This window comes from Staurois parvus, unplaced genomic scaffold (assembly GCF_062004578.1).
Source record: "Staurois parvus isolate SC_StPar_1 unplaced genomic scaffold, SC_StPar_1.0 ptg000251l, whole genome shotgun sequence".
NCBI lineage: Eukaryota > Metazoa > Chordata > Amphibia > Anura > Ranidae > Staurois > Staurois parvus.
Genome location: NW_028318047.1, coordinates 6,107,575 through 6,122,567, shown reverse-complemented (window position 1 = coordinate 6,122,567; position 14,993 = coordinate 6,107,575). Strand labels below are relative to the sequence as shown.

Here is a 14,993-nt window from a genome sequence, read left to right as displayed (position 1 = left end):
AAATCTCAGGACTGGATGTAAAGAAATACAAGTCCTTTGGTGGGTAAAAGAGCCCCCATGTACAGTATTTGCTCTGTGTATTTAGATGTTTTCCTGGAGTTAAGACTTCACCAAAAATAAACTCTAACCTCATGTTCAACTAGTTTTCACAGTATGCACAGTGATTGCTTCAATGTTTTCAAATATACTGGTGCTGTAGCATATATATGTATTGCACAAGCCAATTTAGACTGACAGTGTGTGTCTAAGTATGTTACTTTCTAAAATACGTTTTATGGCTTTGAACTTACCATAACTTGAATGATTTTATCAATGGTTCTCTGATCGATCTCAGTTTGGTCACTGGGACTGGTCACTGTATACGCATTCCTGAACAGCTCATAGGGCTGGCTTGCAATCTCCCTGAGACCAGACTCATAAACATCGCGACTTGCAGCTACAGAGAACAACTTGATACCTTTAGACTGGGCTAATTCGACCTGTGCCTTTACTCCTCCACATGGGTTTCCAGTCACATGACCATCTGTAATCACAACTGCAAAATTCACCACATCTTGACCTTGGCTAGCCTGAGCCCTTATTGCTGCATCAATTAGTGCTGTCATATTAGAAATGGCGCAGTCGGTAAAGGTGCCCAGTCCAATGTACTGGACATCACGCAGTTTTTCAATGTATTTATTCTTGTCAGTAGTAAGTTGGCTGTAGATTTTGACTTCATCTGAATAATGCAGGCCTCCATACTGCCAGTTCAGAAGGATCTGGTCCCTGTAGGCAGCATTCTCTAGCTTTGCCAGGAAGGCTGGAATAAAACGCTTCATATGATCCAGCAAGCTCTGAATTGGAGAGGTCTGTAGAATTATACTTTCGGATGTATCAATAATGAAGAACACATTGACTGGACATTTGGTTTTATCTGTAAGAAAGTATTAAAAAATATGTTGTTAGTGGGGGAGTTTGTGTCTGGCACAACAGTTTTAGTATTATTAATCATATGAATTTATAGAGTTCGTTGAGATGTCAGGAAGGAAGGAAGAATAAACTGTTTTCTTCAGGGTGTCCTATATGCTTTTTATTATTGTTACCTTTCTGTTCTTTTTTACTGTTATTGTAAATGAGAAAATCTTTACATTACCGTTTTCTAAATAATAAAAGAGAACACATTAGTGTAAAAGATATCAAGGAATGCCAAAGTCGTTGTCTGGGTGACTATGTTCATTTCATAGTAAGATCAGGTTACATAGGAAAACTTGTAGAGCCTCATTCAGATAGGCACTGGCATCAATATTGTATGCAGGAGTCCTTTGTTTTGGCGACTGCATCTGCATCCATCGCCAGTTGCATGCAGGCTACCTATGGCAGTGGATGCATTTGCAAGGGTTGCATGGACACAGCTGCATGTCAAAATGTGAAAGCCATGCAGCAGAGGGTACAAGGCCCCAGGTGCAGACAGTGTGCATTCAGGGCCGTACATGTGCTTTTTCTAGGCTATCAAATTTTGACATGCTTCTGTTTCTGTGCAACCTTTGCTTCTGCATCCACTTCCAAAGACTACCGACATGCAGCTGAGGGGAGATGCAGATCCCCAAAAAAGCCTCCTGAATGCAGCACGGGCAACAGCACCTGTCTGAATGAGGCCTAAAGGGGATTGAAGGAAAAATAGCTTTAAGTGTAATTATTAATGCTCCTCTGTAGCTGCAGTTGTCCTATAATCGCTCAGAATATACATTTATAAAAAATATCTATATCAGTAAGTGAACTATAGATGCAATGTATGTGGTTGAGTAGGTGAGTTTGTAAATTGCCAGACAATCCTTCCTATTACATAAACCCTTGTTTAGCTCATTAGGCAAGCTAGTCATTTTTAGGACCAGAATATCAGTCCCCTAATTTATGAGCCACTTGGCGAGTACATTGGAGTCCAGTATAACCTAAAAGCAACAAAAATAATTAGAAGAAATTATTAAATATAATCTGTCTTAGTATTCTTATTGCTCTTTATGCTTAATTCAAACTCAACTTAACCTTCAGCCAAAATCAGTTAAATACATTTCAGATCTATCAAAACAAAAGGAGTTCAAAGTCTTATGGTTCATTTTCTTTCTAGCCACAGCCTGAATAGAAAAGCCTGTCCCCTGCCAGCATGCTGCAAAGAAGGACCCTTGCTTTCTGTAAGGAAGTTATGACACACCTCCTACTGGATCGCACTGCAGACTGGAGAGCTGTAAATCTGTCCCAGTGGGGGAATTCTGAACCTCTGCAGAGACCGCTGTTTCCACACAGAGAGTAAGGGTCCCACGCTGCAGCATGATAGCAGTAGACAAACTTTACTACTCAAGATGTGGCTTTCTTGTAAAGAAAACCAACTACAAGACTTTCACATTTTTTGTTTTGATGCACTTCGGATGTACCGGTATTTAGCGGATTTCAATTGAAGGTTCAATTGTGCTCTAAATTAAACACAAATGTATGTTCGTTTACACACCCTGGAAATGTTGGGTACATCTGCCCAGTTTTGAGTGTTTCTGTCCTTTTGTAGAATTTTGCTCCATACTGATGAATATGTTTTACTACTAATCCACACAACCTTGTCAACTTTAATTATTGTCAGGAACAAACCCCAGCATTTATAGCCACACAAGTAACTCAGCCACCTTAATCCAATCACCATGGAATAGGTTCAGGTAAATGTTGATTGTCCAAGAACATAATGGGAGGTGTGAAGGTTTGTAGAACCACCCTTTTCTAATGGCATTGACCAATTACCATTGTGTCGCTAAATTTGGGACAGATGCTAAATGCTCAAGTTGAAAGGCTGAATGTGTGAATTGTTGTCAAATCGCCAATGCCAATGTAGGCAACATTTTATATGGTAACAGATGGAGTTGAAGACCCCTTTCTTGTTTAGGTATAGTTGTTCAGTTTTACTTAGCTAGCCTTCTTTTCTTTACCTCTTGCAAACCAGTTGTCCTCTCTGTCTCTGTATTATGCCCTACACTGGACTGCCTATACAATGTTACTATACTTGTGTTTTTAGGTCTTGGGTCTTATAGATGTACAAATTTTGTCTCAGTGTGCTGGTGGGACCTGAAAAACATAAGGATGCAATGTTTGTTAAAAATCATAATGAGTTTTTCGCAGTCTAGCCACATACGAGATGGCTATATTACTCCACATGTACAAATAGATAGATGTACAAATTTTGTATAGATGTACAAATTTTGTCTCAGTGTGCTGGTGGGACCTTATAAACATAAGGATGCAATCTTTGTTAAAAATCATAATGAGTTTTTCTCAGTCTAGCCACATACGAGATGGCTATATTACTCCACATGTTCTGTTTCTCCCATTTTTTCAATGGTCCCATGTTGCTTTTTGGCCTTGTGGATGTTTTAACAAAAGATTGGTCTGGTTAGACACAAACTTTCAAAGCACTAAAATGTTGTCTTTGCGTTTAGACTCTTTGTTGTTACTATCTAGGCTAGTGCTGCAGAGTTCTAGTAGCTCCCAGTTTGTGTTCCAGTAGGTGGTGGGAGTCAAAAAGCAGATACTGGTCTGTGTGGGTAGGTTGCCAGTAGACTTCAATGTCCAAGTCACCTCCCACCTTAACATGTACACACAGTTCAGAAACACGGATTTTGTTATTCTGTGTGCCTTCCCATGTAAATGTAATGTTTTTTTTATCCATTGAGGTTGTGTTCACAAAAACCTTCAAATGTTTTTGTCTTGACCAATGTATCACCTAAATGCCTGAACCAATGACTCTGTGTTGTGCTCCTGAATGAGCTGAAGGTTCTCCTCTCCACCTCCTCAATCTACAGGTGAGCTAAAATTGGAGACATTGGTGACCCAAATTCTTGTAGTTGAAATTGAAGCAGTTGAGACAAAGGTTCAGCATACTCTGGCTTGAGTTCTATTCAGCTGCCGAAGGTCTCAGATTTTTCAGATGTTCCTTTGCATCTCATAAGCCTTTTATGTTCCTGACAATCATTGCAATTGAGGACTCCATATGGATGAGTAATTAAATGTCTTCAACAGTACAGAGCAACTGGACTAACTACCACTGACTATATTATGACCTGGATATATGAGAACATTCACAGACATCATCAGAAACTCTACAAGTCTGCATGAGAAAACATCCAATCATGCCACAATATACAGCATGATATTTATTTTATTTTAGTTGGACCATTCATTATTTAGCAGCAGTCTTTAATGTTCAGTTAAGTGTGTCTGCCTTGGCACAGACTCTGAAAGTTTGCCTGAGAAGAGCACACTGGGAGAATGATGTCATCTGAATCTGTTGTAGTCATCGTTCTCTGGGACTGTTGTAAGATTGTAACTTTCTGCCAAGGCACAGATTGAAAGGCAGTAGTAGAGGGGTGATCAGTATGAGACAACATACAGTTAGGTCCATATATATTTGGACACAGGCATAATTTTATTTTTTTTTCAGGTATTTAACAAAACATTCAAGCTATAGTTAGATAATGGATATGGGCTGAAAGTGCACACTCTCCTTTTTAATTTGTGGGTATGTACATCCAAATTAGAGGAAAGGTTTAGGAATTACAGCTCTTAAGAGTAGCCATCCCCCCTTTTTCAAGGAGCCAAAAGAAATTGGACAATTTAATATAATCATAAATCAAATGTTAATTTTTAAAATGTTATTGAGAATCCTTTACTGGCAATGGCTGCCTGAAGCCTGGAACCCATGGACATTACCAAAGACTGGGTTTCCTCCTTTCTGATGCTTTTCCAGGCTCTAACTGCAGCTGTCTTCAGTTCTTTGTTTTTGGGTCTTTCTGCCTTTAGCTTTGCCTTCAGCAAGTGAAATGCATGCTCAATTGGGTTGAGATCAGGTGATTGACTCGGCCATTGCAGAATATTCCACTTCTTTTCCTTCAAAAGCTCCTGGGTTGCTTTTGCAGTGTGTTTTGGATCATTGTCCATCTGTACTGTGAAGAGCCGTCCAATCAACTTTGCTGCATTTGACTGAATTTGGGCTGACAGTATATTTTTAAACACAGAATTCATCCGGCTGTTTCTGTCTTCTGTCACATCATCAATAAACACCAATGACCCAGTGCCACTGGAAGTTATGCATGTCCATGCAATCACACTGCCTCCACCATGTTTTACAGATGACGTTGTGTGCTTTGGAATATAAGCTGTTCCAAGCCTTCTCCACACTTTTTTCTTCCCGTCATTCTGGTACAGAGTAACCTTAGTTTCATCCATCCAAAGAATGCTTTTCCAGAACTGGTCTGGCTTTTTTAGATGTTTTTTGTCAAGGTTTACTCTATGGCTTGTCTATTCTTCAGGCTTATGAACTGTTTGCACCTTGTGGTGAGCCCTCTGTATTTGCTCTCGTGAAGTCTTCTCTTGATTGTAGACTTTGACAATGATATGTCCACCTCCTGGAGAGTGTCCTTCACTTGTCTGGATGTTGTGAATGGGTTTTTCTTTACCATAGGGAGGACCCTGCGACCATCCACCACTGTTGTCTTCGGTGGATGTCCATACCTTTTTATGTTGCTGACCTCACAACTGCATTCTTGTTTCCTCAGAATGTACCAAACTGCTGATTTGGCCACTCCTAATGTTGCTGCTATCTCTCTAATGGATTTGTTTAGTTTATGAAGCCTTACAATGGCATGTTTCACGTGCATGGAGAGCTCCTTTGAACGCATGAGGTATGTTCACAGCAATAGATTCCAAATGCAAATACCACACTTAGAATCAACTCCAGACCTTTTACCTGCTCAATTGATGAAGAAATAACAGAGTAATCCACACCTGGCCATGAAACAGCTTTTGACTCAATTGCCCAATTACTTTTGGTCCCTTGAAAAAGGGGGGGGGGGGTGACTACTCTTAAGAGCTGTAATTCCTAAACCCTTCCTCCAATTTGGATGTACCCTCAAATTAAACCTGAGAGTGTGCACTTTCAGCTGATATGCATTATATAACTATAGCATGAATATGTTTTGGTAAATACCTGACAAAAACTAAAATTGTGCCTGTGTCCAAATATATGCCATATATACGTATATGCACCTATCTCCTATCTCCACTCTTAACTAGGAAAACGCATTGACTCCTGCTGCTTTTCTCTGGGTAAATGCACCTATCTCCTATCTCCACTCTTAACTAGGAAAACACATTGATTCCTGTTAAATTCAGAACAAATGGTGTATTTATATTTGTGTATATGTTGACCAGCTCTCACCTCTAGCTGCACTCGGTTTAAAACTATAGTCTGTTTCCTAAGAAACATTCCCCACTATTCATGTGATCCTTATCAGCTTCTAATTGGGGTGGAGTTGAATGTTCATTTGAGCATCTCCCTATAAATTTAGATCAGCTCATGGGGGGAGATCACTGATGGGGGGCACAGTCTCTGATGGGGGTGCTGCTTTTGAATGAGTGCTGCGTTGAAGGAGTGCATAGAAGAAGCAGTTAAACACAGCAGTTGAACTAAAGTAGGAGAATTTAAGCAGTAGGAAGACACAACAACAGCAAGAAACTCTGCTGCACGCTGGACAGACTGCAAGCAAACACCCTGGGAAACATCTCTTCATGCCTGAGTCCCACTCCGTGTACCTTTATAATATGTCCCCACTTCTCCTTTTCATATTACTATCCTCTGTTCCCAAATTTCATTTCTTTACCCCTCTGCTCCACCCCAAAACTTGTACATCTCCCCCTCATTGCTATCATCTCCCTACTACTGCTCCCATCTTCTCCTGCTGACCCAAACACCAGGACTGGAAGGCATGTGCACTCGTGTCTCCCATGTTACTTTCTTCACCCTTCTTCTTTTGACCTCTGGGGATATCTCCTCTCCTGAGGGGCCACCGCCCCCGTCGGTACCCTCGTCAGCCGCTCCCGAGGTCCTGCCATCGCCCAGGAGGAGTACTGGGCGCCCTGTCCCCTGCGGCCTACCGCTGCCTCTAAGACCCGCTACTGCCCAACGCCCGAACCAGGATGCTGCTGTCCGCACCAGTGAGAAGGGGAGCTACTATCACCGCCTCCCCTACCTACAGCTGCCACAGTGAGAGGAGAAGCAGCAACCACCCCCACCGGCACCAAGAGGGCAAACCACCACTACCAGATCTGCTTGCCTGCTCCCCACTGTGTATCACATAGCTGTGCCCCTGCCACCGCACAGCCCTGAGCCCCGTCCAATCCGGCGGAGGCGAGCCTGCTGAGCAGCCTCCCTCACCCACTGACGCCGGGCCCCTTAGCACCCTCAGTTGCTGGCCCGCAGCATCCACATGCACTGGCCAACAACACCCACTGAAGCCGGGCCCTACTGCACCTACCAACACCTAGCCCACTCCACCTCCAGACGCTGGGCCTTCAGCACCTCCACTCATACCAACCCCCGGCTCAACTTGACCTAAAGACATGAACCCTTGTTGAAAGCCACCACAACGAGAGACTCCTCTGCACCCCAGACTTTCACCACTCAAGCGCCCCTGGAAACCATCCATCCACACCTGATCCCCTCCCCCTTCTCTCCTAAACTCCAGCCACCAGAAGACATATCGACAAGATACGCCTCTGCCCGCTGGACTATCGACAACCAAGCCTCCCACCATTCCTATCCACCCTCCAGGGCACCTCCCAAAATGCCTCTTCCACTCCTCCTTCTCATTTTCCTCTCCTCCGTTCCCAAAATCCATTCACTATATCCCTCTGCTCCTCCCAAACAATTGTATATTGTGTCCTCACTGCTTCCTTGGGGATTTCAACATCCCTGTCAACCTCGACCACCCGGCCACATCCCATCTCCTCCACTTAACCTCCTCTTTTGCACTTGCACAGTGCATACAATCCACCACCCACTCCGACGGTAATATCCTTGATCTTGTCTTCTCCAACCGCTGCGCTCCCCACAACCTCACTAACACCCCCTTTCCTCCCTCTGACCACAACCTGATTACCTTCTCTATCTCCTCGTCCTCCAACGCCTACCCCTCCAAATGTCACACTACTACCAGCCGTAACCTTCGCAACCTTAACCCTGCCCCCCTCCACTCTGCAGCTGATCAACTCCACGACAGCATCCTCCCCCTGTCCTGCCCCGACTTGGCTATGACTGCCTACAACAATGCGCTGTCAACAGCCCTTGACTCACTAGCGCCTTTAACCACACGCAACATCAGACCTTGACCGCTCCAGCCCTGGCAGACTGATCACACCAAAACCCTCAAACGACACAGTCGTGCCCTGGAGCAACTATGGCGCAAAACCAAATCCCAACAAGCCTTCACCCGCTACAAATCTGCCTTCCACACCTACACCTCCTCCCTCCATGCAGCCAAACAAGCTTACTTCCTGACCCTCATCAAGGCCCTCTCCTCCAATCCTCGCTGACTCTTCTCCACCTTCAACTCTCTACTCTCTCCACCCCCACCTCCACCCAGCACCTCACTCACTGCCCTTGAGATTGCCAAACAAGAATGACACAATTCGCAAGGACATCGCCGCAACTCACACGCCCTCTCAACCTGTCCCCTCTCACACAGCTACCCCCTCATCCCCCCTCTCCCCCAACATAACCCGCAGGGACTTCGTCACTGCTAAAACTCCCTCCAACCCCATTCCCCCTCACTCAGCTACCCCCTCATCACCCCTCTCCCATGGCCCCACCACTGCTCTGACCTCCACTTCCACCCCACCCTACATTCCTCATACTGAAGCCCCCCCAACACTTCACACCTTTGACCTTACTACCATCGAGGAAGTCTCCAACATCCTCTCTGATGCCCGCCTCACCACCTGCCCCCTTGACCCTATCCCCTCACAACTCCTACGACCTCCCTCCCCCTCCATCCTACGCTCCCTCACCCACATCTTTAATCTCTCCCTCTCCTCCGGCACTTTCCCCTCCCCTCTGAAACATGCACACATCACCCCCATACTTAAAAAGCCCTCCCTGGACCCCAATGACCCGAACAACCTCAGACCCATCTCCTGCTCCCATTTACATCCAAACTCCTCGAGCGCCTAGTCTACACCCGCTTAAGCTCTCACCTCAATGACAACAACCTCCTCGATCCCCTACAGTCCGGCTTCCGTCCCCTACACTCCACCGAAACTGCCTTACTCAAACTCTCCAACGACCTGCTAACCGCCAAAGCTAATGGCCACTATTCAGTGCTCCTACTCCTTGACCTCTCTGCGGCCTTCGACACAGTCGACCACCCCCTCCTCCTCAAAAAACAACACTCCCTCGGCCTCAGAGATTCTGCTCTCTCCTGGCTCTCATCCTACCTGTCACAACGCTCTTTCAGCGTTACCTATAATGCTACCACCTCCCCCTCACTCTCCCTCTCTGTTGGGGTCCCTCAAGGTTCCGTCCTCGGGCCCCTTCTCTTCTCCATCTACACCTCCTCCCTTGGCCAACTCATACACTCTCACGGCTTCAACTACCACCTATATGCCGACGACACACAAATCTATCTCTCAACCCCCCACCTCACCACCTCAGTCTCCGCCCGAATCACACACCTACTGAGCGACATATCAGACTGGATGTCGCTCCACTTCCTTAAACTGAACCTCTCCAAAACCGAGTTTCTTGTCTTCCCCCCAGCCCGGACACCACCCCCCATTGACTTCTCCATCACATCCAACAATGCCACCATCAAACCCGCCCTGCAGGCCAGAGTACTTGGTGTCATTCTGGACTCCAACCTATCCTTCCAGCCCCAAGTCCAATCTTTAACTAACTCGTGCAGACTCCACCTCCGCAACATCACCAAAATACGCATGTTCCTAACCCCAGAAACCACTAAACAGCTCATCCACTCCCTCATCATATCACGACTCGACTACTGCAACTCCCTCCTCACTGGCCTGCCTCGCCGCTGGCTATCCCCGCTTCAGTCGATCCTGAATATGGCTGCCAGACTCATTCACCTTTCCAACCGCTCCATCTGCACCACCCCCCTCTGCCAATCCCTCCACTGGCTTCCGATTGCGTAACGGATCAAATTCAAAATCCTAACACTGACGTACAAAGCCGTCCACCACACTGCCCCAAACTACATCACTGACCTAATATCCAAGTACCACCCAGCACGCACACTCCGCTCCTCACAAGACCTCCTTTTCTCTAGTTCCCTGGTCTCCTCCTCCCATGCCCGCCTCCAGGACTTCTCCAGGGTGTCACCCATCCTCTGGAGCTCCCTGCCCCAACCCATTAGATTATCACCTACTCTCCTCTCCTTTAGGCGCACCCTGAAAACCCATCTCTTCAGGAAAGCCTACCCCACCCCCTGCTAACTTGCTGACCTCCTCCACTCTTCCTACCACTCCATCCCCCACAGCTATCTCCTCCTGTGCCACCATCCCCTCCCTCCTAGATTGTAAGCTCGAAAGAGCAGAGCCCTCAATCCCCTCATGTTTTGCATTGTATTGTTATTGTTCTGTCACATGTTCTGTCCCCCTTTGTAATGCACAGCGTTGAGCGATCTATTGGCGCTTTATAAATACTGTATAATAATAATAATATTAATAATATATGGACCTAACTGTATATACACAGAGCTATAAACACAAAGACTAGGATGCAGACACCAGAATCTACAGTATGGGTCAGCATCTTAGGTTAAAAAGTAGATTTTAACCCTGGCACAAACTTGGCACTAAAAAGAAAGGAAGTTTGAGCATTTTCAGAATGAGTAATGTAGGCATTGTCTATTGTTAAAGCAAACATTTTTTTAGTCATCGATGGCTGATCAACTCATACACTCTATGACACCATGTTCTACTGTAGGAAATAGGACATTGTCTAGACCAGTGGTTTCCAAACTGTGGCCTGCAGGCTTGCTGCCACCCTTTGCTTGCCTTTATCTTGCCCTTGGGACACTATTCCTTCCACTGACATCAATGATGGAGCATTCTTCCTTCCACTGGCCCCAACAACGAGGCACCATTGCTTGCACTGACACCAATGATCAGGCACTATTCCTTCCACTGACCTCAATGATCAGGCATCATTCCATCTACTGACATCAACAACGGAACTCTATCCCACACTATTCCCCCCACTGATACCAACAATGGGGCCCTATTATTCCCAACACTGAAACCAACAATGGGGCACTATTCCCCCCACTGACACCAATAACGGGGCCCTATTCCCACCACTGAAACCAACAATGGGCCACTATTCCTCCCACCAATACCAATAATGAGGCACTATTCCTCCTCCTACTGGCCACAGGCACTATGTAATTTTCTTAATTCCACTGACAACCAAGCCTGAGGCATTATTTAATTCCAGTGAAGCGGGACATATTCTAATATTGCTGGCCACAGTCCGGCTCACCCTAAAGTCTGAACAACAGTAATCTGGCCCTTTGTTTAGAAAGTTTGGAGACCCCTGGTCTAGACTAAAGCTGGCTATACACTCTTAGAATGTTGGCTACTTCCTGGTGAACCAGCCAAAATTCACTTAGTATGTGGACTTGTCAGACATCGTTTGATAAAAAATTGTCACACGAAACACCAGCTGCATCCAGTCAGGGACAGACGCTGTTCAGGTATTCTGACAGACGCTGGTTCCTGAAGCTGTTCGAAGGGCACCAGCGCAATGGTAAACCACCATTGATCTGCTTCCTCAGTGAGCTTCTTCTAGCAGCATGTTCCCTGTTAACACATACACACTACAGCAGACCCTGATTGATTACTGTGTGCTTGTCCTCCCTTTTCAATTGTTAGTGTTTTGTGTGTTCAATTAGCAAACTACTCTTCATCTGCTTTAATATTACATGTCTAGTGTTCTCAAGTTTATGGTTTATCAGCAGCCACAGAAACGTAATATCATTATTGATACATTTGCAATCTCACAGATCTTCTGTATTCTGAGAAAAAAGATCAAGTTACCTGCACATGATTTTGGATCATCATTCTGAGCCCAGAGAGAGCCAAATGTGATGGCAAGCAGCAAACACAGCACATGGAGCTGGGCCATGACTGCTCTGTGGAGATAAACAAAGGTCAATGCACCACAATGATAATGAAACATAGCATTCAGATACTGGTAATGTAATGAAATACATCAGCCATGTACACAGAGATTTCCGTACTTCCTGTTATGTCTGCAAGACAGGAAGTGGAGGGAAATCTTACAATAGGACACAGGCAGCAAAAAAACCCTAAAAAACACCCATGGTGAAATACAATAGAGGTGTAATGAGTAGTATTAGTGGATTCATAATTATAAAGGGGGCTCAGCCTTAGCCAGTACTGATACATGATCAACAAGTGCAGAGATTGTTTTAATAATTTACTAATATTATATGGCGTATCACATTTTTAGAGTTGGATGGAAAAGTGCCCTCACTGCCCACATTGGCCAATGAGATTCACTTTCATTGTGCTATTCTACATTGGTTACATGAAAAAAAGAATATAATTGGTTGATATGAGCAATTCAGAAATGTCCATAAAGAGGCTCTCAGTGATGGTGTTCCATGTATAATAACAAGGAAAATAAGAATGATGACCATTTTAATCAGGCGCAAATAATATACTTGGAGTTGTGGCCCATAGCTTGAGATTAAAATGGACAATGCTTTATTATTAATAAAGAAACTTTTTAGAGGGACCATATTGTGTTCAAAGCTTACAACACCATCTTATTTATCCATCACAATCACAAAGGTTTCATATATTGAAAGTAAACCTGTCACAAACCAGAGCAATTCAAACTGAACATATGATGAAAAATGCACCTGAAGAGGTTACCTTTATCAGAAGTCAAAAGCCTCATAATCTCAGCGCACCTGGAGATATAGGCTTTTATATAAAGTTAAGTGTTTTTTTTCCACTTTAAAGTCCTCTGTAAATGTTGACTCTTTCTGCAAGTCAAGCTTGCCACTTTATCCTTGCAATTTCAATTGCTCTCCAGTGCTCAGTGAGGCTGCCCCTCACCCAGATGGACCAATAAGGAAACTTGGGGGAAGGAGGGTGCAAGGCCATTCTTCAATTCTGAATGTCATTCCAAATTCTTAGATGTTTAGATCTACTGGCAATTTTCACATATGGACTTTAAGCAATGCAATAAAATGCTTAATTTTAGCAGTTTAACAAATTCTTTCTTTGAGCAAAGCTGAAGGCCCCTTACACATAGGTGGTACGATCAGGTCCACCCTAGTAGTTTTCAGGCAGACCTAATTGGTCGTTCCATGTAAGTCTATGGGCAGTCATTTATATCCAACTATCCCCAAGTCTGCTCAGGTCTGGAAACAAAGGAAAAGGTCTACGTCTTTTTTCGGTTTTATGGACCTAAACTTTACGGATCGAAGATAGTGTGTTGTATATGGGCTTAAGTCTGTTTTTATCCAGCTGTCCATAGATTCAACATGAGTCTGGAAAGCTCCACTTTGTAAAAGATGGAAAAAAGATGAATGGTTACAAAAGTAATACCTGTCCCGTTCTGCTCCAATTCAGCAAGAGATCTGTTCACAGATCCCCTGCTTGTCTGATTGTATGGCGCCCCTGTGAAAGGGCCCTAAATGTTACTAGTCCCTCCCCTTCTGACTGCTAAACGTAAATCAAAAGAGGACAGGGTTTCCCAAATCCAGGCATACATGATGTCATATCACCACTATCAGTGGAGATGACATGCAAAATTATATAGAATGTCTATTCAGAAGCTGAAAAAAGCTCAACGAACAGATCTAAAATGATAATGGTGAACGTATTACCAATATCAAACATCCGTAAGACCTATAGGGTCTGAATCATACCATTGAGAAAGACACGGCAGAAAATCTCACTGCATTTTTACCTTTGGACAACAGACAGATTTGTCTGAACAGCTATTTACAAACATTTACAGGCACTATGTCAATGAAAAATTATATGTATTATATTACTTTTGAAAATCGTTCCAATAAATAACAAGTATCAAATGTATTAATAATTTATAACTCCTCGAGCTGGCTATTTTGCCCATATTAGGCTTGACCAAGCTGCTGTCGGTTGATCGTAGAACTACAAGTACCAGCAGTCTCTGTCCACATGGTAAATAGCAGGGTAATTCACAAATTTAAAAGGTTAGAATACCTACATAGCTTAATTTTAGACAGTTACAGATTAGCAGCTTAAACAAATGATTTGTTCTGTGGGGTACACCATAAGGGAGAAACAATACAACTACACCATGATTTTGACAAGTAAAGGAACCAGAATATGAAGAAATAAAATATTAACATAATAATCACTGATGCTTTTTTACAAGCTATGTACACCAAGCAAAGCAAAAGAAAAAATATACTGAGTAGCAGTGTGATTGTCACTCTCTGCTGATTCCAACACTGCCTTCATCTTTTTGGAAGTAAATAAAAAAGGTAATTAAAATGTGTATAATGCATAGACACTTACCTAACAGATAGTCAAGCAATCAGAGATTTTCTATTTTTTCAGTTGTTGGCTAGACCTGTGCATCCTCTGTGGGAAGAGAAAAGCTGCTGCCTAGGATAGGACCTGCTTCCACCGACAGAAACTTTTGCTCCCTACACCCAAACTCAGCTTTTTTTTTCCTCCAACTTTGGCTCTTCCCCTTCCAGGCATTGGATGTAATAAGTGGGCTCTGTGACCACTGGGTGGTGCTGTGGATCCACTGTATGGAGGGCTGTAGGCTGGGCTCATTTTTGGGGAAGGGAAAGTCTCTGATCCTAAATCTTTTTTTCTGCAGATCACTTTATGATTAGCAAAACATTATTTAGTGGTATGATTTACTTATTTCCTGTGAGCACGAAGAGATACTAAGGGCTTGATGCATTCCAGCTGCTGTAGCACTACAAATCACAGCAAACAATGACAGTGTTCAGAGATTGTCATTTTCCTGGCGGTAGTATTTTCCTGGCTATAGCATTCAAACTTGAGTGACTACAGCTAATCCATAAACTTTCTAATGCTCAAATATCTGTAAGGGTGTGTCATGGACAGAGGTAGAGAGAATACAG

The 14,993-nt window shown here is 44.0% G+C and overlaps 1 protein-coding gene across 2 annotated transcripts in view; it reads right to left on the bottom strand.

The window, feature by feature from the left end:
* The window catches only part of COL6A2 (collagen type VI alpha 2 chain), a 65,461-nt gene extending 50,895 nt beyond the window's left edge, over window positions 1–14,566 (bottom strand). For both annotated transcript variants that reach the window (XM_089680866.1, XM_089680867.1), the window contains exons 1-3: window positions 14,410–14,566; window positions 11,905–11,999; window positions 291–913 (exon numbers count right to left, since the gene is read on the bottom strand). In XM_089680866.1, coding sequence (XP_089536992.1) covers window positions 291–913; window positions 11,905–11,992 — 711 coding nt within the window. In that variant the 5' untranslated portion in view covers window positions 11,993–11,999; window positions 14,410–14,566. The remainder of the gene's footprint in view (window positions 1–290; window positions 914–11,904; window positions 12,000–14,409) is intronic.
* Window positions 14,567–14,993: the final 427 nt, after the last annotated feature.